This window comes from Atractosteus spatula, chromosome 8, assembly GCF_055471065.1.
Source record: "Atractosteus spatula isolate fAtrSpa1 chromosome 8, fAtrSpa1.hap1, whole genome shotgun sequence".
NCBI classification, from domain to species: Eukaryota; Metazoa; Chordata; class Actinopteri; order Semionotiformes; family Lepisosteidae; genus Atractosteus; species Atractosteus spatula.
Window position 1 is genome coordinate 18124360 of NC_142713.1, and position 25688 is coordinate 18150047.

At 39.1% G+C, this 25688-nt stretch overlaps 1 protein-coding gene across 5 annotated transcripts in view; it reads left to right on the plus strand.

Moving 5' to 3' along the window:
• Window positions 1-25688, plus strand: part of sbf1 (SET binding factor 1) — a 103162-nt gene that overhangs the window by 14655 nt on the left and 62819 nt on the right. For all 5 annotated transcript variants that reach the window (XM_088923131.1, XM_088923130.1, XM_088923132.1 and 2 more), the window contains exon 2: window positions 24407-24492. In XM_088923131.1, the coding sequence (XP_088779257.1) occupies window positions 24407-24492 (86 nt within the window). The remainder of the gene's footprint in view (window positions 1-24406; window positions 24493-25688) is intronic.

Below are 25688 nucleotides of genomic sequence, written 5' to 3' on the forward strand. Positions count from 1 at the left end.
GATGGCTGCAGACAAGTTTTGAATAGCGGCCTTTAATTTAATACCTTTTTTTACCATTCAGAAAAGATAACTTGTAGACTCTTTCTTGTATCATTTCAGTATCTAAATTAGATTTGGATAAATGGAATTTATCCAGATTTTATCCAAATTGGAATCTGGTAAAATACATCTTGTTTTACTTGTTGTATTAATTGAATTGCAAAGTATTCATTTTAAAGATCCCAGCTATTGACAGGAAAACAGTCATTCATGGTTTACTGTATGAATGCACGTAGACTCCCTTGATACATGCCGCAACATGTCAGAAAGAATGAAGCAGTAGCACTGTCACACAGTCTACAAGACTCAATTGCTCTACTGCGTCAAACTTGTTTTTGAAAGTTTTCTAGTTTTCTGTCTAAAGAACAGTGGACTGAAGCTCACAATTTCCAGTATAGTGATGTTTTAGTATTATGTAGCGCTGCAATGTTCAGAGCTGTCCAGCAGACTCTGGTAGATACTCTTGGCTGTTTTTAGAAGGAACTTGCATGTTCCTTGCACATTTTGTGCTGGTTATTGTGTGACTTGAAAGCACACCATACTCCACTTACATGACAGCCATTAATTTGAAAACCCTTCCTACCACAAAACGTGTTGGCAGCATGGCTTCCATCGTCATGGCATACAAAATTCAGATCATTTCTCAATCCTTTGATGGGCGTTTCCAGTGTTGTGTGCTCCACATGGATGTTGTAAGATGTAAAACCACTTGTATTGAATCTATGCTGTTTGCATAAGTAACTTGTGTCACATTTCCAGAATGTTTTTATATAATTCCAAATACAGCTACTTTCAGAACAACCCATATTGTTTGTTTTGTATGTTTTTCATCTTCTTTGTACATGTTAGAAAATTATTTTCTTATTTTCCATCTTATGATGGGGAAAAAATCCGCCCCATGCCCAGTGTGATGCACCCAGCAAGGAAGGGATTTTCCATTTGCTATTGCAGTGTGCCGATTGGTTTAATGTTGTGTTGATTTTAAACTTTTCAAATAAGTACTTAGCATTTATTAAAAAATACCGTTTAAACGATTACATCTCTAGCATGGACGCATATTCTGTAGACATAATGAACATTCTCCTTCTTTTTACACTTTACATCTTCATTCTGTGCGTTAGAATTCAGGCAACTGACCAGTGTGACAGTCGGACTCATTTGCGCCAGTCTGATAGTACACTGCGTTCGAATTTGGAGTGCAGTTGTTGAACGTGGGAACCTTTTGTGATACTAGAGTAAAGCAGAACTGTCATATGATGGTATGCTACGCTATTGTTGAACTCGAGTCTTATAATTTTTTTTGTAGACCATATTCTTTCAATTCTTGTGTGAAGTGAGTAGAAATACTTGAACTGTTCTTCTGCATTTTGTAGAAAACTTGCTTTCCACACCTGGAACTAGATGCAAGGCACTTCCATGTTGAGGTTTGTCCAAGCAGTAAGTTTTAAAGTCCTGAAGACGGTGGAGCAGGGCTGTTAACAAAGGCAAGCGAACGGTTTCTTTGCGCAAGGCAGGGGCAACATTGCATTAACAAGATAGTAGAAAAGAACGTGCGTGAAGTAAAATGAAAATTGTTTTATTCCACTTTTTAACAATCTGAATTGACGTGTTGCAGTCCAGTAAACAGGAACATGGATCTCTTATCTCTTGGTGACGTACTGTAGTGCCCCCTGTGGCCTCGGGGGCGCGGTCAGGAATGCGATGCTATTCGCGATGAACGCGTCTTTCCTCCTCTCGACACTGGAGCTGCGTTTCCTGTTTCATTTGATAAACGAGTGACTCGAAGGTGGGGGGGGAATCGGAGGAGCGCGCCAGGCTTCCTCGATCTCCCTTGTGTGTGATCGTGCGGATTACACGCAGTGTTTTTTTTAATTCCGAAGCAGCGCTGTTTGCAGCTTGCTTGCGTTTGATTTAAATGCTGTAGGTTAGAAAATAATGGTTGTGTGTTTTCAGTAAAATCTTGAATCGTTGCCTTGGAATAATGTGACCAAGGCAGACCTCCTCCAATCTGTTCCGAGTAAGCCCTCGATATTGTATCTTAATCTGGGGTTACAAATCACGACCCCGTTGAACTGTTTCTACATTCTACATTTATCGAAAGCAGGTGGGTGAACGTCTTGCCCTTAAAAGGCCTACGAGTGCGAGTTTGTCGGTGGTGCAGGAATGGCTCCGTGTGGAGAACAGGCCTTCAGAGCAGGCTGGGCTGCAGCAGCCTTCTGAGAAGCAACCCACTCGCCGAGGGCGTTGGACCGGCTGAGGTAGCGCCACAGGCTCTAGCCTGCACTCCAAACCGCGCAGTTTCTGGGTCACAAGGTAAACTGCTGCAGACCGCTAATCTATTTCTAATTAGTGGAAGCTCCTCGGCACGTTATTGATAAAAAGGTATTAGTGCCCATGGCCAGTGTTAAGTCCTGGAGGCCGGGGATTATCAGGATTACACTGTCTGTATGACAGACACTTCAGATTCTGTGAATCACAGTAGCGGCATTTTCCTAGTTGGCAGCACTGTGCATAAGCAATTACTTTGTTACACATTAGCAGTGTTGTTTATTAAGCTCATTCATATGGTCATTTCTCCTCACCATTGTTAATGGTAAAAAGCCTTCTCACGGTGTCCTTTCACAACAAATGGGTTATTGTTGGTTCGGTCTGCCTAGGAGGGCTCAGACTACGTGTCTTTGGGCAGACGGTCAGAGAGTATAGAGTGGCATTTTTGTAGGCCACTTGACAAGTGAAGCTTAAGTACATGGCTGACATGCACCTCTGCGTCTGCCCATTTTGTACTGTTGTTCACGAAAACATTGATATGGTTTACGATATCATCCTCGTCAGTGATGCTCATCTGTAGATTTTGGCAAAAGTAGCAAAAAGATGTACTTGAACCTTATATTTTACATAAGCTCATTCACTAGAAAGTTTTAACACCTCTCTAGCTAGATCAAACGTGTAGACTTAGAATGCATCCTACTGCCATGTGGGTCAATACACAGTATGAGACTTAAGAAATGTAACTAACAGAAATTTAAGTGCCAGTGCAGAGATTGTGACTTTGTGTAAACACACATGCAGTTATGTTAAAAAACTATGCATTTTGTCAGTAAGAAAAACTTTTCACTTCATTTTCCCATGATTCATTTAGATTTGTTTCTTTCTTTATGAATCATAGTTTAATCCCGTAATTATTCTATGGTTGTTAGCATTCATGAAACAATCAGGGTGAAATGCTTAATTTTTGGGATGACTGCAGATGATCAACAAAATAAAATACAAATAAAAACAACAAATAAAAAATTGGATGATAGAAAAATGGTTCAAATTGGTAAATGACTAGGTTCTTTCTCATAAAGGATGGATACCAATGGGTAAATAGCAGTTAAGTCAATACATTGACATTTCAAAGGACAGTGCTGGTTCAATAGTTCATTCACTTGAAGACTCAAACTCTCTGTGGAAGCGAAAGACTAAGAGATTACCCCTAAGATTGAAAGCGTGTGTTTATACTGTATACAAAAAGATGCATATCTGAGTAACAACATGGCATTTGAGTTTTTAACATATCTGCATATGTACTTGTATATACATTTACATACACATTGCAACATAAGTCTTTTTTTTCTGGTTATTTTTTTTTTCTGTTTATTTTGCTGTTTAAGTTTTATCAATAGTCAGGATGTTATCAGGGGCCTGTCACACGTACTGATTGAAAGGTTTGTAAAAGCACGAAAGGTTCATAATTCTTTCCCCCAACATGTCCCCAAGTGCCCGTATTTTATGCTGCTGTAGATAGTCTGCCCATAAAACCACTTCTGCTGAACTGTTGACATAGTTTTTGGGCTACAGATGTCAGGCAGACAGCGGTCTATTAATATGTGCACAGAACTAATTTTCATCACAAAGTTCATTTCCTGTTTGCTTCATAGAGAGGGGGAGGGAAATTTTTGCATGTCTGCACATTGAATTCTTTATGTAATATATAGGCTATGGTATCGATGATAATATGTTATATATGTTAGTGCCACAAAACTTGTAATTTAAATGTATAAGATGAAAGGCTCAAAACGTAATGTGAGTAAAACTACACTTTAAACATTAACCTACTGCTGTGAGATCTAAAATACTATCATCCTGTGATCCAGGATTATATGTTCACAACCAGATCTACTGCAAGTGAAACTTTCCATCTTTCCAAATTTGAATTTACTCTGATCAGCATTTTTTCTCTAAATGTGCATGTTTTCTGGTTGCGGCATTTGATTTGGTACTACAGTAGTGGCTTAGAATTGAACTCGCTTTTGCTCATTGAAAGCAGAGCAACATTTTTCTTGGCAAAATTTTGTCCTAGGCAGCCTTTCATTAGAATCAATGACCAACTGCAGTTGTAAACTTAATGTCCAAGTACAAGGTGAAGAGCTATAAAATAATTTACATCAGTTCCTTATTTTAAATATTTAAATATTTTAAACATATTTAAAAAAATATTTAAATATTATAATTTTCTTTCAAATAAAAATATGGTCCAAGGTTTTTTTTTGTTAATCAAAGTCTGTGCTTGCTAATTCCAGGCATTTAAAGTAGATGTTACCTGTCCAATTATAATGTATGTACATATTTATTATTTTTAATATATAGAATAGCTTGTTTTTAAAAATAATTACTGCGTTTTGTATTACACCTATCCTGCAGTGGAGTCTGGTTGCACCCCTCAATACTTGTATTCTGTGCTTTTACTTCTACAGCCTGCAAGGCCTGTGCTTGATGTGGGCTTATTTCATATTGTTCTCTTCCTGAGCATACATGTTTTTTTAGACCAAAACGGAAGAACAGGATTTTTCTCGGCCTAGTGTACGAATGGTCCCAAGTAACTGCAAATCCTTTGCTCTGAGGCAGATTTATGATCACTTTCAAACAAGCACTCATGTCAGACATTTATTTTTATTCCTAAACTTCAAGATTTATAAGTGATATTTTACTACATTTTAAAATGGTGGACTTTGATCTCCCTTGTAAAACGGTGTTGCCTATGCTTTGTAAAAGCTCAAAGATTGCAGGAGTTAAAACTTACTTTGAGTGGTAACAGCAGAGCTTTGGAGAGCTGACCTCAGTTTCTGATGAAACCATGGTGATAGCCTGTAGTGTCACATTGGTTACAAGGCTTGGTTAGAAGCACTGTGGTTGTTGCAGTGGCTTTGCGCCATTGACTTCATTTTGAAAGTTATAAAGTGATCGCTCTACTTTTGGCTTGCTGGAAAATATATTTCATCTTTGGAATCCTGTTTTGTACTTCATATACACCATATGTTCACCAGGTGCACTAGAATCTCAAATTATGTGCCCTCACGTTAGAAGTGTAACACAATATGAGGAGTTATTTTGCGAGTCAGTGTGTAAAATGGCAAAAAAATAATGCCAAAACAGTATTCTTGTTTAACAGGAAGATACAGTAAGTACTGTATTTTGTGAAATGAAACTAGCCTGCATGTCTTGAATAAGTATAGAAAATACATCTAATATTTAAATTAAACATGGCCTGTTGAAAACCTTACGCATTTATTTTTTGTGTGGCATTTCAATCAGAAGTGTTGTCTTGTGCAAACATTGTGGAAAATATACTGTACCTGTGTATATAATAGTATGTGTGTCCATTAACGTTTTTGCATCAAGTCATCCTAGGTTGCATATAAGTTATACGTTCTCTGTACATGCCTCTGTTAAAGGCAATGCAAGGGATCAGGTGTTGGAATTTGCCCTGTAAAAATGTAAACTGACTTTTCAGTTGCCTGCTTGGTCTGAGAAAAATCTAATCTATTCAGACCAAGTGTGACTTAACCTAGGTTTAGAAGCTTTTAACCATGCCACTTTTGCAAGCAAAGCACCAAGTGTGTAACATTTAGGCATATGGTTAAGCAGATTTTATTGATTAGTTGGTTTGGAAGGATTCTTCTTACTCATGAGTAGTAACATAAGATAGCTGACTGATAAACTGTTCCCCAGGTCTTGAATGACAGCTGTGGTGACATATACATTGTGTGCTATATATTTGATTTACTTTTTGCAGTCACTGAGAATCTGTACAGCATCAAGTGTGTAGTTAATCATTAACTACTCCTATATTATGGTTGAAGAACATGATATCAGAAGGTATGGATCACATCATACACATGGAGTGCAGTGAGTTAACATTAGTGATGTGTTTTCCCTGTGGGAATAAATATTGCATAATAGGCTGCATTATTTTATCTTGGATAGCTGACTGGTGTTTTTCTGTTTTTCTGTAAATAGAGTTTTGGGAAAGCTTTGGAAAACCTGTAGGTTTACTCGATTTACTCGAAGCCTGTTACGGTGCTTTTATAATGCTGGTTTTGAAATACTGTACTTTTAATGACCAAACTGCCTGGAAAGTACTTGAATTTATTTGCATCACAGCTGAACTTTATTTATGCTTAAAGTACAGCATGGGATTTTTCTTGTTTTGTTTTAAATTAATTCTTCCTATTCATCTTTTGTTTTTACTTCTGGTTAGTTCCTTCATTGCTCCAGACAAATGTTGTAAGCAAGAAGCCGCTAGTGTTTGACCAAAATGTGTGACTAAAATTTAGATGCCGAGTGCAAGAAATTTCAATTAAGGGGCCAAGGACACTAGTATGTAATATTTCCATGGGTTTCACTTGCTTATAACATTTTATAACTTTGGGGTGGTTATCTCGTTCATGTTTTTTTTAAGGCAAAGACACTGTTCTTGTATTGCAAGTGCCAGAACTGACAAGTCTAAACTGACAAGTCAGTTGGCAGGTATTTTTCATAGTTTGTGACCACTTCAGTCATATTCCAGAGTCCTGTTCATTGTGGTGTGCATGTGAAAATAGTTTTTGTTTTATTTACAGTTTCCTCTCGACAGTGCACATACGGAAATTTAATTAAAAGCCCTTGCAAGCGCATTTTTAAGTCTAATGATTTTTAGCTGATGCTGCGTCTCTAATGATTTAGCTGATGTCTCCTTTTGCCTGTTGCCAAGATGGGTATTCAGTCTTCGTATCGGAGATGAGCTCTAAAATGGTGACCTTAACAATTAATTATAAATGTGCAAAGTACATTTTTAATTCAGGCCTTTTTTACAGCTGCAGTATTTCCGTCTGTTTGATATTGTTCAGAATAGCCCTCTTGTATCTGAGGCAGAATGTAATGCATTTCACACATGCTCAGAGCTCTTTGTTCACATAAGAATGATTAAACTCTTACCTACAAAGAGGTTTAGGGATTATAGGAAGTCTGGAAAAGGTTTGTTCACAAAGATTAGTTGATGTGCTGTAAGCCCCACTTCTTCAAACCTGACATCTTTCAACTTGTCTGCTTTCCTTTTAACTGGCGGAACCAGAGGGCCCTCATTTAGTCTTGAACGCGTTCAAGTGAACAAGGAAATTGAGAATGGTTTTGAGCAACATATAAAAAATGTGTATTTTAAATAAAATTTGTTGGGTGGTTTGATTTGGTCTTGAAGTGCAAAGGCTGAAATCTGTAAGGGGATCAAACACTTACTCTCTACCCCCCCAGTTAACTGTTTCTGCCTCACATTTTGGATGTCTATTTTTATGAGCGGGTTGAGGAGTGAGAAATACTCAGTCTGGTATTTAAGTGAAAGTTAGTCCCCGTGTTTGCGTGCGTTTCCTCTGGCCGCTACAGTTTCCTCCAACAGTCCAAAAACATGCCGTGTGTGTCTGTGTGTCTGTCGTGTGATGGACTGGCGCCCAGGGTGTACCCTGCCCTGCACCCACTGCTTGCATGATGGGCTCCTGCTCCCTCACAACCCTGAGCTGCAAGGAACAGTTAGAAAGTGGGTGGATGGATGAATCGAACATGGACAAATTAAGCCCAAATGTTCAGAATTCTTTCAATAAGGAACAAGTTAAAGGTTTCTTCTTCTTCATCATCTTCTCTTCTCTTTTAACCTGTTCCTTTGCAGCCTACGCACGCTGACCCTGCTACCTACTTGAACTTTTCTGTCAGTGAAACATATTGTTACGCAAATGGTTTATACTGACCTTTCTGCATATCAGAAGGAGTGGATATGAAATAGAGAAGAGCAGTAATTTAGGATTTTTATAACCAGACAATGTGCTGTATCCTGTGAAAATAAAAAAAAATAAGGATTCATTCAGTATTGCTTTTCATCCAGATCTTTCAAGACCGCAATATTAACGTTCCTGAATTTTTAAAGATGCGTGATCCAGGCTGGAGCCGTCTGTGCTGAAATGCAGCGAGGCGAAGAGAATGAGCGCCGAATCCCGGCAGGTCTGGGAGGCCAGGGGAAGGACGAGCACGCGGGTCTGCGCGTCGATAGACATGGTGGTTGCTGCAGGAAATGGCTGTGGACCCGACCACTGGCCACAGCTCTCTGTCGCTGTCAAGCTGTCAGCAGGGACGATGGGATGGGTGTGAGCCTGTTTTGCCTCCACGCACACAGAAAGAGAGTGAAGAAGGTCATTGTGGAAGCTGTCTAGTGTAAACCTTTACTCGCCGTTTGACATTTATGAAAATACTTTGTTAAATTTCTAATTCATTTGATACAGTAATGATTTTGGATGCAGACAGATCTCTTCGTGGCTAGTTTCTTTGTAATGTTGTGCTGTATGAAGTGACCATGGTCGGTATTTTTGCTTTTTTCTCACTATTAAACATACCACTGTATACCAAAGAGCACTGCACAGTGGTGGGCAGTGATAGAGGGCTATTGTTTACTGGAGCGTTACAGGAATGGCAGTCTCTGTGATGTATGATTATACTGGAATGGTTTTAAGTTACCCCAGTTCATGTCATGCAAGGTAGATCCAGCCTAGCTTCTATAATGATGTATCATGCAGCTCTGGCATAGGCAGAGGGCTCTTGAATAAAGCCTTTGTGGTGATGAAATACAGTACCTGCACAGGTATGCTTTATCTCCTTGTACAGTAGAGTGGTGTGTTGGAGAATTTTTCTCTTTAAGGGAAACAGAAATAGCGTTGTGTCTGAGCTTGAAGGACACGATCGCATGTTTTCCCAGAGACATTATGTTGAATGAAACGGAATATATATTTTAGAGACAGCTCCTGAGTGTGCAGACCCCTTTGTGGGAGTGTGCTGGAATCCTGCAGTAGGTCTGATGTTCCAATTACTATAGCAACATTGCAGCAGAAAAGTGATGACTGTTGCAGTTTGAAGGAAATTAATCAGATACAAATACATTTTTAGAATTACTGAAGATGCTGTTTTACCCAGCATTAATTTTCCTGTTTTAATATTAGAATTTTTGCTTGTCTGCTTGCAGTGATCAGTAAAAACGGCCCTTTTTTCTTTGTTCGCAAAGAGTAATACATAGTAAGTACATTTTGCATATTTTACAGTACAGTGGAGCTGTTGGCCATATGAGGCACATTCCAGAAACCCCACAGGCTTTTCCCAGGGTGCTGGAGAGCTTGCTGGGAAGAATATCATCTCAAAACTGAGTGAGTCAGTAGTCTGAAATGTCTGTCATAATGCAGATCATATTGCTGTGCTTCGTAATTAGAGTGCTTTTCAGCCGGCATGGCCAGTGCGTGTATACAGATTGCTGTAAGTGCAGTCTAAAACCCTTGGCTTCAGACTCGAAGAAAATCAATCACTTAAATAGCGAATGTATTAACCTCTCCACTGTAAGTGACTGAGATAATTCTATTGAATATAAAAGACCGGTACAACATTATTTTGAAGTTCTTAGTACTGTAAATGTCACCATATTTGTTAAGATGTAAGAATTAATGTGGAATGTTGAAACTTGTTGCTATTGCAGACCAGCTTGGAGTGTAATTGGTGACAATACTACTGTCTATTTCACTCTGCATGTTAACATTCAAAGAGGTAGTAGGAACACTGTTGCAGGTTTTGTAATAAGAGGAAGGTGTTGTGATATGCTTTCCAGAAGTGTAATGCAGTGTTCAAGGCCTGTGTTTTTGATGCATGTGGAAAAAAGATGCTTTCTTTCTCTCTTCATTCCTCATTGGATGAGACATGTGACTTAAAACGTCCAAACCATCTTAGCTGTGTTTACCAGCTCATGTTACAAATACATTCAGTGGATGATAATGTTTGTTTTTAACACTCGAGGCAACTTGTAACACTTCCAAAAGACTTGCAGAATATTTGTGGAGATACCAATTTGAGATCCTTATCGTGAGAAGAAATAAAATGTTTGTTGTACAGGCCGAGTGAACGTTTGCTGACTGACCATTAAGGTTTTCATTCAGAGACTATAACGGTTATACTATCTGTCAAACTGTATCCCTGTTTCCGGGTTCATTCCTCGGTTTTCTTATTTATTTGCCTTGTGAATGTTCCAGACTGTGCCGGTTGAAGCAGGGTGTTTCACTGCTTCGTCCCCACGTGTGATTGAAAACAGAGCCGTGGACTGGCCCCTAGCTTCCAGTCGTAGTAAAGAAGTAAAAACTACAGTATAATCCCGTCGTGGGCTAACCTTGTTTGAAGTGATTTTGTAGCTTTGTTTAGAGTTGAAAATGTATGCAGTTACTTTATCACTGCAAGAAATTCAACTCATTATCGGGAGAACACCAGTCTTTTTTGGAATAAGTCCAAATTGTAGTGAGTTGACATGATGTCGTTATTATGCTGATTACCACTTGTCAGCAGCAAGGCTGATCGCCAGGGGAGTGTGCTGTGAAAGTCACAGGGGTAATAGTGTGCGTGGACGCTGTTGGAAGCAATACAAGCTGTGCATCTGCTACGTGCTAAGGTGCAGCTGCTGTCTTGCGGGTCCCCTCCCAGAGCCTGCACCAGCATGTGCCTGTTTGCTTGCCATATGTCATCCCAGCTCATCCCACAAATGTTCAACGAAGTTCGGCTCCGGCGAGTAGAGCTTCCACATTCCCTTCTTGCTTAAAAGCGATTGTTACAGTATATTAGCAGACATGCGTTGTCACATTTGGAACTGCACATAGCCAGGGAAGCGAGTAGCATTCCTTCATTCACTACATGTGACGTTCTGTAGCAGCTCGCCACACCTGCTCACGCCCTTACACTTGTCTGTGGTACACAACAATCGATACATCGTTCTGCATGTCTGTACCACTCGTGGTGTCTTCCTACAGGGACGACTCTGTAAAAACTTCCTTCATCGCTAAGGAGGATTCGGCTCCAGAGCTCTGGGCTGAACAAGCCGACGTCAGTTTTCTCTTCGTAAGCAAGACGTGTTGGTTACTTTCTGCGTTTTCCTTTCTCGGTTTGCACTAGGTTTTACATTCAGCACGTCAAATCATCTAGTTACATGTTACCAGTCATTCGCTAAGTAATTCCGTGCTTGTGAAACAATTAAAGTCCCTTGAGTATATTATTGTCATATGCTACTAGTTATGAAAGATCAATTAATTGAAATGTTGCTCAAATTCAATATAGAAAATCTGAATACTGTTTTTCTAAAAATGCAGGCATAGAGTGATAAGTTTCTTTTGATGTTCAGTATAGTTCTAAAAATGGTCTGGAGTATCCCATCATGTTTCATTATCAGTTTTATCATTGGCCGAATCACCGGTTAGGATGAGACACCCTACAGGGATGAGGTCAGGAACCTGGTGGAGTGGTGCCATGACAATAATCTCTCCCTCAACATCAGCGAAACCAAAGGTCATCAGTTTTAGAAAGCAGGATGGGGACCACCTTATTCACTTCATGGGGTGGCTGTAGAGATGGTTAGAAGCTTTTCTTAATTACTAATGATTTAACATGGGCCCAGCATGCAACAGCGCCTTTACATGAAAACATTTGGTCTATCTTCAACTATCGTTACTACATTTTACAGGTGTACTATTGAGAGTGTGCTCAGGTGTGGTATTACAGTGTGGTTTGGCAGCAGCTCGTTGTCTTACCGAAAGGGGTGATCAGGTCAGCCCAGTCCATCACTGGAGTACAGCTCCCCTCTATTGTGGACATTTCCACAACTCGCTGTCTCAGGAAGGCTGGAAGTATCGCTAAGGATACCAGTCATCCTGTTTTCTTGTTTTTCTCCCCCCTTCTCTCTGGTAAACAAGGTGTATAAGAGCATAAAGGTACAAACTTCCAGATTCAGAGACAGTTTCTTCCCACAAGCTGTCAGTCTACTCTACCCCTACCACTGGTTCACACTGAAGTTTTTTGTCTCACACTGCTTGTATGACCTTTTATTAAGCTGTATGTTTATTTAGCTTGTTGTTGTAGTTGCTGTTCTGTATTTATGTTTTTGGTGATTCCTTTAATGTCTTTGTATTGGCGCACACATGCAAAAATAAGCATTTCATTGCACTTGTGCATATGACAAATAAACTGAACATAAGTGTTAAAGACTTAGCTCTTTTATATCAGTTTTGAGAAACAGCTTATTTTATAAAATGATAAATGTATGCAGATTAAGAACTATATTAATTATACTGACCTGGTTCCTTTTAATTACTGTGATTCTAAGTCTAATTTTGCATTTTGCTGGCAAAATGTAGACATACAGAGAATTATGCTACTTGATCTCTACCATAGTCTGGTCTAGTGGGAAATGCAGTTCCATCTGTGCTGTAAAGATACAGGCCAGGAAGATCCTTAAATCAGGATTTGATTTGTCTTGGTATGTTATGAAAGTAGTTCTGCGTTCGTAGTTACACAAGACAGCAGCTGCACCTTGGCACAAATCTCTTCTGTTTTGTAATGAGTTGAATGAATAAATGGTTCACATACAGAAGAGATTGTATAAGAATATCCAGTGATGTTCTGAGAGATTTTATCAAGGCATTGTGTGTATGTTTTATGAGATGTTTCATCAGCTGTGCAATTAAAAAAAACACAGTACAGTTCCACAATGAAGTGGAATACTGTTGGGTTTATTTAGAGGTAGGGCTGGGCGATATGGCCAAAAACATTATCACGATAAAAAATTTCATATCAGTCGATATCGATAATTATCACGATAAATGTCAAATCATTATTTCTTTCAAGTTTAAAGGCAGATTTTTTATCCTGAGTGAAAGTTGAAGAAACCAGACAAACTCTTTATTTTAAGAACACAACAAACACTTTCCAAACAGCAGAAACACTAAATAAATCTGAGGTAGAGAGTATTCAAGTCTTTTTTATGTCAAAATATGCATGAGTAAAATTTACAAAATAAATATCTTAATAGAAAAATTAAATACTGCAGTGTGATAAAACACACATAGAAGATGGCTCAGACAGACTGCAAAGTTTAAAGTGCTCTGTTTTATGTCTGATCGTAAAAAGCCAAAATATCTCCAAATTACCGAAGTTGAATGACCTTTTCTGTCGACGACGTCATCGTCCTTCGAGCTGGTTGTTGGCAGCACTACATTTGCTTCAGTGTCGCTCATTTCTCCACTCTAACTACAATCCTGTCAGCCACCACCGTGTGGGTAAACAACACCACGTTAGCTGCCCGGTCTGCAACACGCACACGCATATCATGCGCAAAGCATAAACATACACTGTATATCGAACATTTATCGAACTTTTGTTAAAATTATATCGAGGAAAATTAGATCACGATAATTATCATTATCGAATTATCGCCCAGCCCTATTTAGAGGTCTACTGTGCAGTTTTTTTACTGTAGTTTTACTGTAGTTAGGAATTAGATCTGTTACAAAGCAATGTAGTCACTCTCTGAGTGCGATAACCTGAAGACTAATGAACATTTGTTAAAGTACTGTGAAATCTTCCAACATTATTGTGTTTTTTTTTGTTCTTTATTGTATTCTATTTATCATAAATTTTTCCCTTGTACTTTTAATGCAAATGTTTGTCTACATTTTAGTTCCCCTGGATAAAGGCATCTGCTAAGTAAGGAAGTAATAATAATAATGTTGATGATAAAACCTTCTTAGACTTTATATAAACATGAAATATTATATAAACATAAAACATTATATAAACCCTTGCTTTCCAGAACATGTTCATTTTAGGGAAGCATGCAAAATGATTTTCCCACTTAATACTGTATAAACACACCGTGCAAACCTTATCTTACAGATTTGCTGTGTCCTGCCACTTAATTAGAAAGGCTGAGTAGAGAGAGAGGAGGCTCTAGGTTAATGGTTTGGAGTCCTGAATGAATATTTATGTTTCCACAGCCCTTGTACGCCATATCGGGGGTTAGGGGAGATTATGGTCTGGTGCGTTCGATAACAGTCCTGCCATATGAACAACTCTCAAATAACGCGCAGAGATTCAAGAAATTTGAAATGAACACCTGTCTGTTCCGGAACCATACTTTGCATGGGTTAATTTGGTGTTGCAGGGCATGTTTGTGCTTTTTTCAATTTCACATGGACAAGACGAGCAGTAATGTGCTGCAGCCCACGGTCCCTGTTACAGTTAATTGGCCTCGCTCTTTCTCGTAAAAAGAAATTGTATGATTGCAGCCAGTTGTTTATGAAGAAATGGTAACGTATGTCTGATCTGATGTTAAGACATAATGATGTAAAGATTCTGACTGTCTGACGAAGGACGTATTTATTGGAAGCTTTAATCAATCAATCTGGCAGCAGTCACGAATAGTTTAGTTTTTTGGTATGGATCAGTAGCAAAGCTTGTCACTATAAAGTGAATCTTCCCAAGAGATGCAGTCTGTTTCTTCCATTCATGATACTTTATGTAAGCCCCACAAACTCCTATGGGATCTGAAATTTTGTTTGGTGGGCTGCAAATAAGCTTAAGCATTCAGTCAATCTCTCTTCAGTTTACTGTTTCTGTTTTTCATTATACAATTGTGACGCATTTCTCTTTGCCGAAAGCTACAGTTCCCACTCCGCACAGTAAGCAATAAAAGATAAAAACAACATTAATACTGAGCATACCCCTTTTTAAATATACAGTGTTCTATCTTAGTCAATAAAACAGACTGAAACAGTCTCATTCTTTTTAACACTTTAGGTTTGCTACTTCATTAGAACAGATTGAAAATCTAAACTGTCATGAAACTTCCTCAGTTCCAGTTTTTGTATATTTCACAGGCCCGTGATTGTTGAAAACCGACACTGAATTATCTAAAATGATCTCTGAGCTCTTACTAAAACGGAATCCCAATTTATGCTTTTCACAAGAACCCTCCAAGTTTCTTCACGGGATGGGGGGAGACTGTGCGATGTGCACAACCCTCCTTTGTCCACACGATTCTTCATTTGCATAAAGCATGTGATTTCATGGAAATTCTTCGGGCTTATTCTGTTGAACAAAGAATAAGAAATTATATTAATGAAGTAAAGCCCTTTCTGTATACACTAGGCTTTTTGTTGTTACATTGATAAGAAGTTGCCTGAAATAGTTTTGGTCAGGGCTTTGTGTGAGAAGTTTTGTGCTCTCTGACGCTGTAGGTCAAGTGGGGTTTGTGCTTTTATGATAAAATCCGCTGTGCTTCAGGCTACAGACTACAAGATAATTTCAGTGAGGCAGGAATGTGGTCACTTGCTCTGGTGGAAGTGGGAAACTTCACACATGCAGACAATGATTACTTTTGGTGTTTTAGTTTAACAGTATTATATTCATCAGTGTGTGAACATGTATACCTTTTATAGTTAATGTAACAACAGTTTGAAGTATGCAATTCAAATGTTGTAGAACAGCACATAAAAGCAGCCTTAAGTGTTGCTTTAACCATTTCAGTCTCTTCTACAGTACCAGTGAAGTTTATACCTAATTTTGTTTTAAAGGATCTCTGAAATCCGAGTTAACTCATGAGTCTTCAAGGTAAGGAGAAGGAGAAAATAAGATCCTAAACAAATTGCATGGCTAATTGACAAGCTAAAGCTGTGTGCTTTGATGTTTTGGAAAACTATAATAGAATAATCCATGTTGGTATTAGGTGTGCTGGTACAAGCCTGGTAATTCTTAATTGACAGTAGAGATAGGTAGATAAGGCTTTATTGATCCCGAAGGGAAATTGATGTGTTACAGGAGCCCAAGACAAGCAAAAACAAAAAACAGACGTCAGAATAGACGAAACATTAGAATACGTACAGTAATACAAAATAAATATAAAATACAGTAAATAAAAATAAATACATAGGTGTGTGCAAAATATGATCATAGTCACCGTAAAAACAATAAAATATGTGCAAAATGTGCATAGGTATATGCAGATTGAGTGTCCAAAAAGAGTACAATGGAGCAACATGCTGTCCATAGACGAGCAAATGAAGGGCTAACAGTCCTAGCCTAGGGCAGTGTTATACACCCTGACAGCCCCCGGGAGAAAAGACCTGCGGAAACGCTCCCTTGAACACCAGAGCTGGAGCAGTCTGTTGCTAAAAGTGCTCCGCTGCCCAATAACAGTCCCATGTAGCGGATGAGAGGCGTTGTTCATGATGGCTGTGAGCTTGGTCAGCATTCTCCTCTCAGCCACCACCTCCAGGGGGTCAAGGCTCAGCCCCAACACAGAGCCAGCCTTCTTGATGAGTTTATTGAGCCTATTTGCATCTCTTGTCATGATGCTGCTGCCCCAGCACACACCAGCGTAGAAGATGGCCGCTGCCACCACTGATTCATAAAAAATGTGTAGCAGTGTTCCACACACACCAAAGGACCTGAGCCTCCTAAGAAAATAGTCGGCTCTGACCTTTCTTGTACAGTGTCAGTGTTAACAGTCCACTCCAGCTTATCATCCAGGTGTACCCCTAAGTACTTGTAGGACTGCACCCCCTCTCACCCTGGATAGAAACAGGGTTCAGTGGAGACTTATTCCTTCGAAAGTCCATGACCATTTCTTTGGTCTTGCTGGTGTTTACCTGGAGATGGTTAAGATTACACCACTCCACAAAGCTGGTAAGCTCCTATATTCCTCCTCCCTCCCCTCTCTAATACACCCCACAATTGCAGAGTCATCCGAAAACTTCTGCAGATGACATGCCTCAGAGACAGTGTTAAAACCATGTGTTTGTACTGCAGAAATAGAATTAATTATGAAATGTATTCTTCATCCAAGGAAATAAAATAATTTGCCATGCAAATTTTAAAACAACAAAAAAAGGTAGATTATCCATTAATTTACCTCTCTGTGACACGGATGTTCATTACTGTTGAACGTTTCTTCACTGGTGACACATTTTATGCTATTGTCATGAAACGTTACAACAAAATAAAACATTTCCACTCAAAAGTGAGGCTTTTTTCCCTTTATCGCAAGGGCGTTATTTTTAGTATTGTGTATTGTGTTCTGATAATCACTATGTGAAACAACAGACTGTCTAGCTTCTGCATTATCTAGGCTGTTAATGGTTTTGAGTTGGGAAGCTGGGACAGCTGTACAAAATGTAGTCATCTTATATCAGAAGGTGCTATACACACATTTATGTAATTGAAGCACATAAAGGCAGCAATGGGATAGCCTCGTATTTCCCTGTCCTGTTTTTGATATGCCTATATATCTTCTGTGTTTTCTTCCATCTGAGCTCAATCCAGGATCCTTGAACCTTCACTGGCCCAGCAAGGAATTCAACTGTTGTCTGTGCTTCTGTGCTTCTGTGCTTAAGACTTAGTTAAAGAAATCTCTTTTCTAAGTGGCATTTTCAACAAATCTAGTGAGCAGAATTCTTTCACTTTGGGAATTGTTATTCCCCTATAGCTTTATAAACAAATCGTATTATTTAGCTGTTAATTTAGCTGTTAATGCTGTGCAGACACAGGTGGGACTCTCATAATAAACGTTCTTAGTGCTGTGTGTGACCATTGGTCAAGTGAGAGGAGAGCTGAATCCCAGGATCTGAGACAGGTTTCATGCTAATCTTTTACCTTAGTCTGCTGTTGACTTTTTTAAAAGCACAAGCAAACAGCTTGATTTAAGGTCTTCAAACTAACTAGGTTCAGTGGAAACAAATCAGAAGAGACAGTAGTTCTCCAGGACTGCAAAATACTGACCAACTCTTAAAAACCCTGCATTGTGTGTAGGTTTCACTTATCTAAGTACCATTTTGATAAGGTATCTTTAGGGGAGATGGTATTAGGTTATTGCTGCAGATGATTCTAGAGTAAGAGTCTGACCCCTACTGAATGCACTTTTATTAAAAAAAAGATACTTGCAATTAAGTCTTTTCAATACGAATATTATAAGTTTTATAATATAATAATTATATAATTTTAAAACCAGTTCAAACCTATGCTGTTGCTAACTGTTGCATAAAATCTGGTCAGCACGTCTGTACTCTCTCGAATTGATTACTGTACCCTACTCACTGGGGTATCTAAATCCATGTTGAACAAATTACTGTATATCCACAATTCGGCAGCCAGAATCCTGACCAAGTCTAGTGCAATTGATCACATTACTCCTATCCTGGAGTCCTTGCACTGGCTTCCATTCAGGTTTTGTATTGACTTCAAAATCCTCATGCTCAACTATAAGTCTTTGCATGGCTTGGCACATCGGTACCTGTCTGAGTTACTATTGTCCTGCTCCCCACCTTATAACCTTTGTTCATCTAATTCTGGTCTCCTATCTGTCCCCTAACTACATCTACACTCCACAGGGTGATGGTGCCTTCTCTTGCTATAGCCCTAAGTTCTAGAATTCTGTCCCTAAAGATATCAGAGTCACCTTCCCCGAGCTTTTCCAGATTTAGACTCGAAACATTTTTCTTTAAAGGGCCTTTGTTTAACTGGTACTTTGTCTACCCCTTTGCTTTCCTTCTGTATTCCAACCCATCACTGTAACTGTGTAATTCTAATTTCTCCTCTCATTGTCTATTTTTTCTGTAAAGCTCTTTGACAAGCCACTTTTGAAGGTGCTATAGAAAATACAGTTGATTATTATATTACAATCCCTGGACATAGTATGTGAGCTATTTGTTTGTACGTAGATTTTAAAGGAACAGGATTCATGCTACAGTAGGCCATAACCTTTGTGCCTTTCAGACACTAATCCACACACGGACATGAATTAAGTAAAGTTGGCAGTCCTCTAGGACAAATACAGACACAGTTTGAATACATTGTGGAAACTAATAATGATGCAGCGGAGCTTTATTTTATTTGGAATTTCCTTGTTTTCTTTTTATACCCTCCCAATTTTGGGATCTGCAGTTGCTAATCAGCTTTGTCTCGCCACTGAAAATCTTGTGGTAGTACAGGAAGGGTGAGGAGTGTGCATGTTTTTCATGTTCACGTTTAATGGTGTTCATTATGCCCAGAGACACCGCAGTGGACATTGTCAGAATAGGTCAGTACAAGTACCTTTTCCTCTTGTACTAGAGGATTTTTGTGGATTAGAAGTGTATACCTGGAGGATTCTTTTTTTAGATGTTTTTGAAGTACAATGACAATACTGTAAACAGTTTGCCTTGCACAAGATTGCCTTTAATATGACTGTACTGTTGCACAACGATTATATTCTGTACGTGATATGCTTTTCGTTCTGTGCAAGTTTATTTAACACCTTAGGAGGTGTACTGTTATTACAGTATCTGTTACGAGTGAATAATGTTTGTCTGAATAGTAAACTGCATTTCTTGTAACTTGCCTGGAGCCACTATGTTACATAAATGCTCCACACATTCTGCAGTTATTCTAATTTAAAGAACCGGTTTAGATTTGTTATATACCTGTCCAATTTGGAATTGCCAGCTGTCTGGCCTCTTGTCTGAGAAGACAATCCCAGTTCCCACACAGTGAGAATGAAGAAGTGCAAACACCCTGACTGGTCCACTAGTCAATTAATTCATCTCTTTGGCATGTTACAAGCTCTGCAGTGACACAGGAAATTCAGCACTGACTAGAGGAAGGGAGTGTCCCTCACATGACATAACCACATGCCTGCAGGCACCCAGGAAGTCTCAGACCAAGAGAGACCACCCTGGCTAACTTTCTCGACCAGATTGTGCACCACTGCTTGGGGAGGTTTGGTCACAGTTGGCTGGTGGCATTTCACAGTTCAAACTCCTGCTGTGAATTATAGAGCTCAGTCTATGCTTGGGACAAGTGCCTTTTATGATTGAACCACCCAAGAGCCCCAGAGACAGTTTTGTTGTACTTTGGAACAAAAGTAAAGTTTTGTAGTTCTCTTTCAACAAAGTTACAGTACATTGATTCCTTATGGTCTTCAGTGCAATAGTCTGGGCAAAGTAGATAGGGATGTCGGCTCTTCTAACTAAAATTGGAAGAAGTATTGCAGTGTGCAGTACTTTGCCCAGAACTCGGTTTCCGTGAGATGGGTGAGTCTTACTTGTGTGTCATTCTCCACTCTCAGTCTGCCCTTTGCTAAAGGCTGCCACACCTTGGAATCAAGCCACTTCCCAGGATTTCTTTTTCAGAATTGTTTGTATTTACAGAAGAGCGCTGTGATCTCGCTTTGCTGGTTTAAAAAAAAAATCTCGAAGGGCATTATCTTAGTTTGTATGCCTTGAATTGTGTCCCTTTGATCAGCCTGAAAGACTATATTACCGCTACACAGTGCTGCATGTCACAGCAGGGCCTTGTATGTTACTCAGATTGGCAAACACCCATTTGAGCATTCTAATGTTTGTGTAAATTAACCCTTGAAGTCTAGAGTATAGCCTTTTCTTTTACTTGCTGAGCAACTAGATACGTTGTCTAGCTGAAAAGATTTTACATACAGCAGATGTGTAGATACTGTGTTATTTGCAGCAACAGATTTGAAATCCTGGGTCGAACTCAAAGTATATTTTTATTCTAAACTGGTCAATTGTAAACTATGATCAAATTACCAAAAATAAACCATATTACATTTACTTAATATGAGTCTCACGATCACAAATGCCAGCAGCCATATCACCCTGCAGGTCTCAACTAGCTACCCACTAAAGCTAGGCAGGGTTGAGCCTGGTCAGTACATGGAAGGGAGACCTCCTGGGAAGCTATGGTTGCTGTTGGAAGTGGTAGTGGGACCAGCGGGGGGGTGCCCACCCTGCGGTCTGTGTGGGTCCTAATGCCCTGGTGTAGTGGCGGGGACACTATAGTGTAGTGGGTGCCGTCTTTCGGATGAGACGTTAAACCGAGGTCCTGACTCTCAGTGTCATTAAAGATCCCCCGGTCATTTCTCGATAAGAGTAGGGAGTTATCTCGGTGTCCAGGCCAAATTTCCCCCCTCGGCCTTAACTGTGGCCTCCAAACTGCACCCATGATTGGCTTGCACTGGCCCTGCGATGGACTGGTGCCCTGTCCAGGGTGAACCCTGCCTTGCGCTCATTGCTTGCCAGGTAGGCTCCGGCTTCCGGCCACACCGTATGGTATAAAGTGGTTTGGAAAATGACATGACATGACATGACGATGACAAATACAAATTGCTCGGATGCAAAAATTAAGTTGACTTTTTTGGAACGTACAGTAATTGGTGTCAGCATACACTCGAGACTTTCAGAAGGTTCAGCGTTTCCCATTCTTTTGATTTGTAGTTTGTATTTGCTAACCTTCATGTAACTCTGGACTTGTCTGCTTTAATTGCCATCTGCCAGATGTTTGCCCAGTCTTGAATTCTGTTTAAAATATAGATTACTCAATATACAGTAGCCCTTAAAAATAATTTTCCAGTAAAGGGATTAGTAGTGGGTGGCCCTGGGTTTAATTCCTGGGGTGCTGTCTGTGTGGAGTTTGTATGTTCTCCCTGAGTTTGCATGTGTTTCAACCAGGTGCTCTGGTTTCCTCCCACAGTCCAAAGACATGCTGGAAGGTCAGTTGGCTTCTGGGAAAATTGGCCCTGTTGTGAATACTTGTGTTTCCTTGTATGTCCACTCTGATGGACTGGCCTCCCATCCAGAGTGTGTCCAGCTTTGCATCCTTTGCCTGCTGGGATAGGCTCCAGCTCTCCCCGCGACTCTGAATTGGATGAAGCAGTTAGAACATGGATGGATGGGGTAAGCAGGAGAAATTCCGCATCAGACAGCTGTGGTTAAATTGGCAGTTCTGTTTTGTTGCAGGCTATGGGCAACATTAATGTTTTTAACTTTGGAACCACCAAGATAATTTGCAAACAATCAATTCTTGTCACAGCGACAGATTTATGGGCAATGCCTGTGTGACTGGGACCACAGGAATTATACTCCTGTGGATTTTGTTCACGTTCACAGCAGTTTTGTCTTTTGGTCTAGGCCAATACAATTCTTTCTTCTCTCAGGTTTAATACAGTTCCTCTTTGTATTGTACAGTGCCGTTCATTTATCTTTCCAAAATGCTGATCAGTTATCTTGTGATTTAGAAGCTTTACACTGCACTCGTTTGCAGTTTTTGTAATGTAGAACTGTCCTCAGCAGATGATTTGACTCTTGTTGACTTTCGTTTGCTGAAACCTGCCTCCACATTCGAACAGACCTTAAATGTTTTTAATTAAAGATAGATTGCTTTTTTTTGTTCACCTAGTTATTCAACGAGATGTCAACGATGGACACTCCTTAAAAATGTGAGAATTAGTAGTATAACACCTTAATTATGATTTCGTCCAAAGTATGCAATTTAATTAGACTACATTTTGGAGATGAAGCAGCTCTGAACCATCTGGTAAAGATAAGTAATCACAGGTGGTCAATATCTGGGTGTTTACAGTACTTTTTTCTCAGTTCCTTACTTTATAGACAAGAATCATTATTATCCATGTTCCTCCTTCAGTTCCTCCTTAATCAGATCTTTCTTAGACTCAGCAACCAGAGTGAGAACAGTATGCAGGATTCCCACAGGATGTTTGTTTGCTCTACAGCAGCTACGGGCATTTTTGCCCCTTCTGAATGTTGAAGGCTTTTCGGTATCCATGTTAGCTTGATAAAGATACAAGTTAAAATCCTGAAAATGCCTTTAGACATTTTGATTTGAAACAATTTCCACATTTAAAATTAAGTCCTAGCTTATTGCACTTACCAAAAAACAGTTGCTTTCTAAAGGGCGTTTTTAATGTAAAGTAGGTAAATAATGATTTAGAATGGAAATACTTTGGAAATTGTGCTTTGGTTTTGTTTAGGCCTTGGTCTGTGTGATTTGCATGCTTGTGTTAATTAAGTCAGTCCCATGACTTTCTCGATGAAGAATGACTTCTGTTAGAAACCCAGTGACATTCAGCTTGGTAGCTCTTATCGAAAAGTGAATTATGGAAATTTAATTATGTTTAGCTTAGGGAAGGGATACTGTTTTCTTGCGATTGTGAATAGTTACTGTATTCAGTCTTGAAAACCAAGGAGAAGGAAATAGATATACAATGTAAAAAGTCTTTTTTGGCCTGCTCACAAGCATTTAGTGGAGATGTCCAAGATTAAACAAATAATGGTATTAATACTAGCCATGCCTTTTTTACATTTTTTAATTATTTTAAATCCTAAATCTTTATTGTAAATAGCAATCTTTATGATGTGTCCTTTATTACCATGTTACAAAGCCACTGGAAGTTAGCGAAATACTGTAGTCATAACATATCGGCCTTCAACCATTCCCAGAACTGTATTTATACTGGCAGGACATTATATCCATATTAACTTTAGGTTTAAAAAAAGTCAAAATTGTGCTTATTACTGAAGAAGCACTGATTTCAAAATCATGTGTATTTTAAGGGTACTTCACAGAGAAAGAATGAATTTTGCATCCATTCACACAGTAAAACTTATTTTTGAAATGTCAATACAGGTTGAGAATCCCTTATCCGAAATTCCTGGGACCGAAAGTGTTGCGGATTTCGGATTTTTTCAGATTTCGGGATATTTTTATATTGATTGCATCTATAAAATGGGACAGCTTGGGGATGGGACCCAAGTCTAAACACGATATCCATTTACATTTCATAATATAGCTTATACATATACCCTGAATGTAGTTTTATATACATTTGTAATAATTCTTTAAACATAATACCATCAGAAAGGTAAGATATCAGTCTCCACCTACAATGTCATGTTTTGATTAAAAGGTTACAGTACACGTACGCCATTTGTATTTTATTTTTTACTATACAGGTATTAAGTTTTATGTAAGGTATAAAAACAAAGCATTGAATATGATTACAGGTAAATAAAATGAAAACTCATAGCGGTGCACAACAGCTGTATGTGGTGGAACCATCCCGCACTTTGTGGAATTTTCCATTTGTGGCGTGACATGTCAGCATTCAGAAAACTTTCGGATTTTGGAATTTCGGATAAAGGATTTTCAACCTGTATTAGAAAGGTAAAAAGATGGTAATGACAATTATGGGTATAATACTGTACATTGATAACTTCATGGGTCTTGTCATGTCTGGTATGCCCTGCAGGTATTTCTCTCAATAAAATGTATTCATTGTGTATCAGAGTGCTGTTATGATGTTGAAAAGCCGGGTTGTTGACTTGGATAGCAGGATTTCCATTTGTTTCTTTAGCAGCTGTGACAGATGTTCCTTTTCCTGTCCCTGCAGGGAGCAGCGACGGTCAGGGTCGGATTCTTCAACGCTTTCCTGAAAAGGACTGGGAAGACAACCCTTTTCCTCAGGGAATTGAACTGGTGCGTACAATATTTTCACTAGGAACTGTGATTTATCAGGGGCTGAGGGATAGGGAGAGGGTGGAGGGATGCTGGGATTAATTGTTGCATTCAGTAGGATTGTTTATTGTTTTGTTTTCCATCCCAAACAGGAAGTGGTATTTGGATCCCCCAGACTGTACTGACATACAATAGAGTGTGCAAAAGTCTGAATGCTTTTGCAAGACACTGTATCTGAAACATTTACATCATGTTAATGTCTTTCAAATAATAGTTCTTGTAATAGCTGTTGCTTGGTGTGCCGGCAGAAATTTTAGAAAAGGCTAGCCTGTTGTTTGCATCTTCAATCATAGTCATGTTAAGAAGTAGAAACAGTGTCAATATGTAACCCTTTTTTCTGCTCTATGTGTGCACTGTCATCTCCGCCTGTTCATTTATTACACGAGTCTCAGCTAGCTGTCAAGTGGTTGTGAATAGTGCCCAATCTTAAGTGAGGACTGCATGCTGTGACAGCTATTAAAAGTGTAGTAAAGTCTGGGGTAAGAAGCTGGGGGGTCCTTCCAGATGAAACTTGAACACAGGTGTCAAACTCATTCGTGCCAGATTGGATTCTTACTTTTATGCATTGCCATGCACACCGTAAATGATCAAAACACCATGTAGAGCCATTACATAGTATTATTTGTGTTTTTTTGAAAACTTTATACCCCCCTTTGAAATTCAGTTAGCAGTTATTGCATCTTCACTAGCAACATTTTACTCTGTCTTCTGAGTATAAGGTATTTTATAATAGTTTTGATAAGTGCGCACTACATAAATCTGTTCTGTTGAAAAATATATTGTCATAACATGTCAGTCAGTAACTGGCGCAAATAAGTAACTGAATACACCCTCCACTTGTTATATGAACACTCAGTTTGTACAATGATTTGTGCACTTAAGTGTGTAGAACTGTTTTTTGCCATACAAAGCCACTTTTCACTTTAACAAAGCTGCCCTTGTGATCTTGCTTACTGAACATCCACCGTATTCTTAACATAATTTTTGCAAAACATGTTGCCTGTGCTTCGGATGTTGAAAGTAAGGAAAGTGTTTCTCCTGATTATAAAATAAAACTTGAAGTGACAGAAAAAAACTGAAAGAGTAAAGCAGTCGATAGATATTTGCATTGCCAGTTTTTACGTATTTAATTACTGTACAGTAAGTTAAATGTGTTG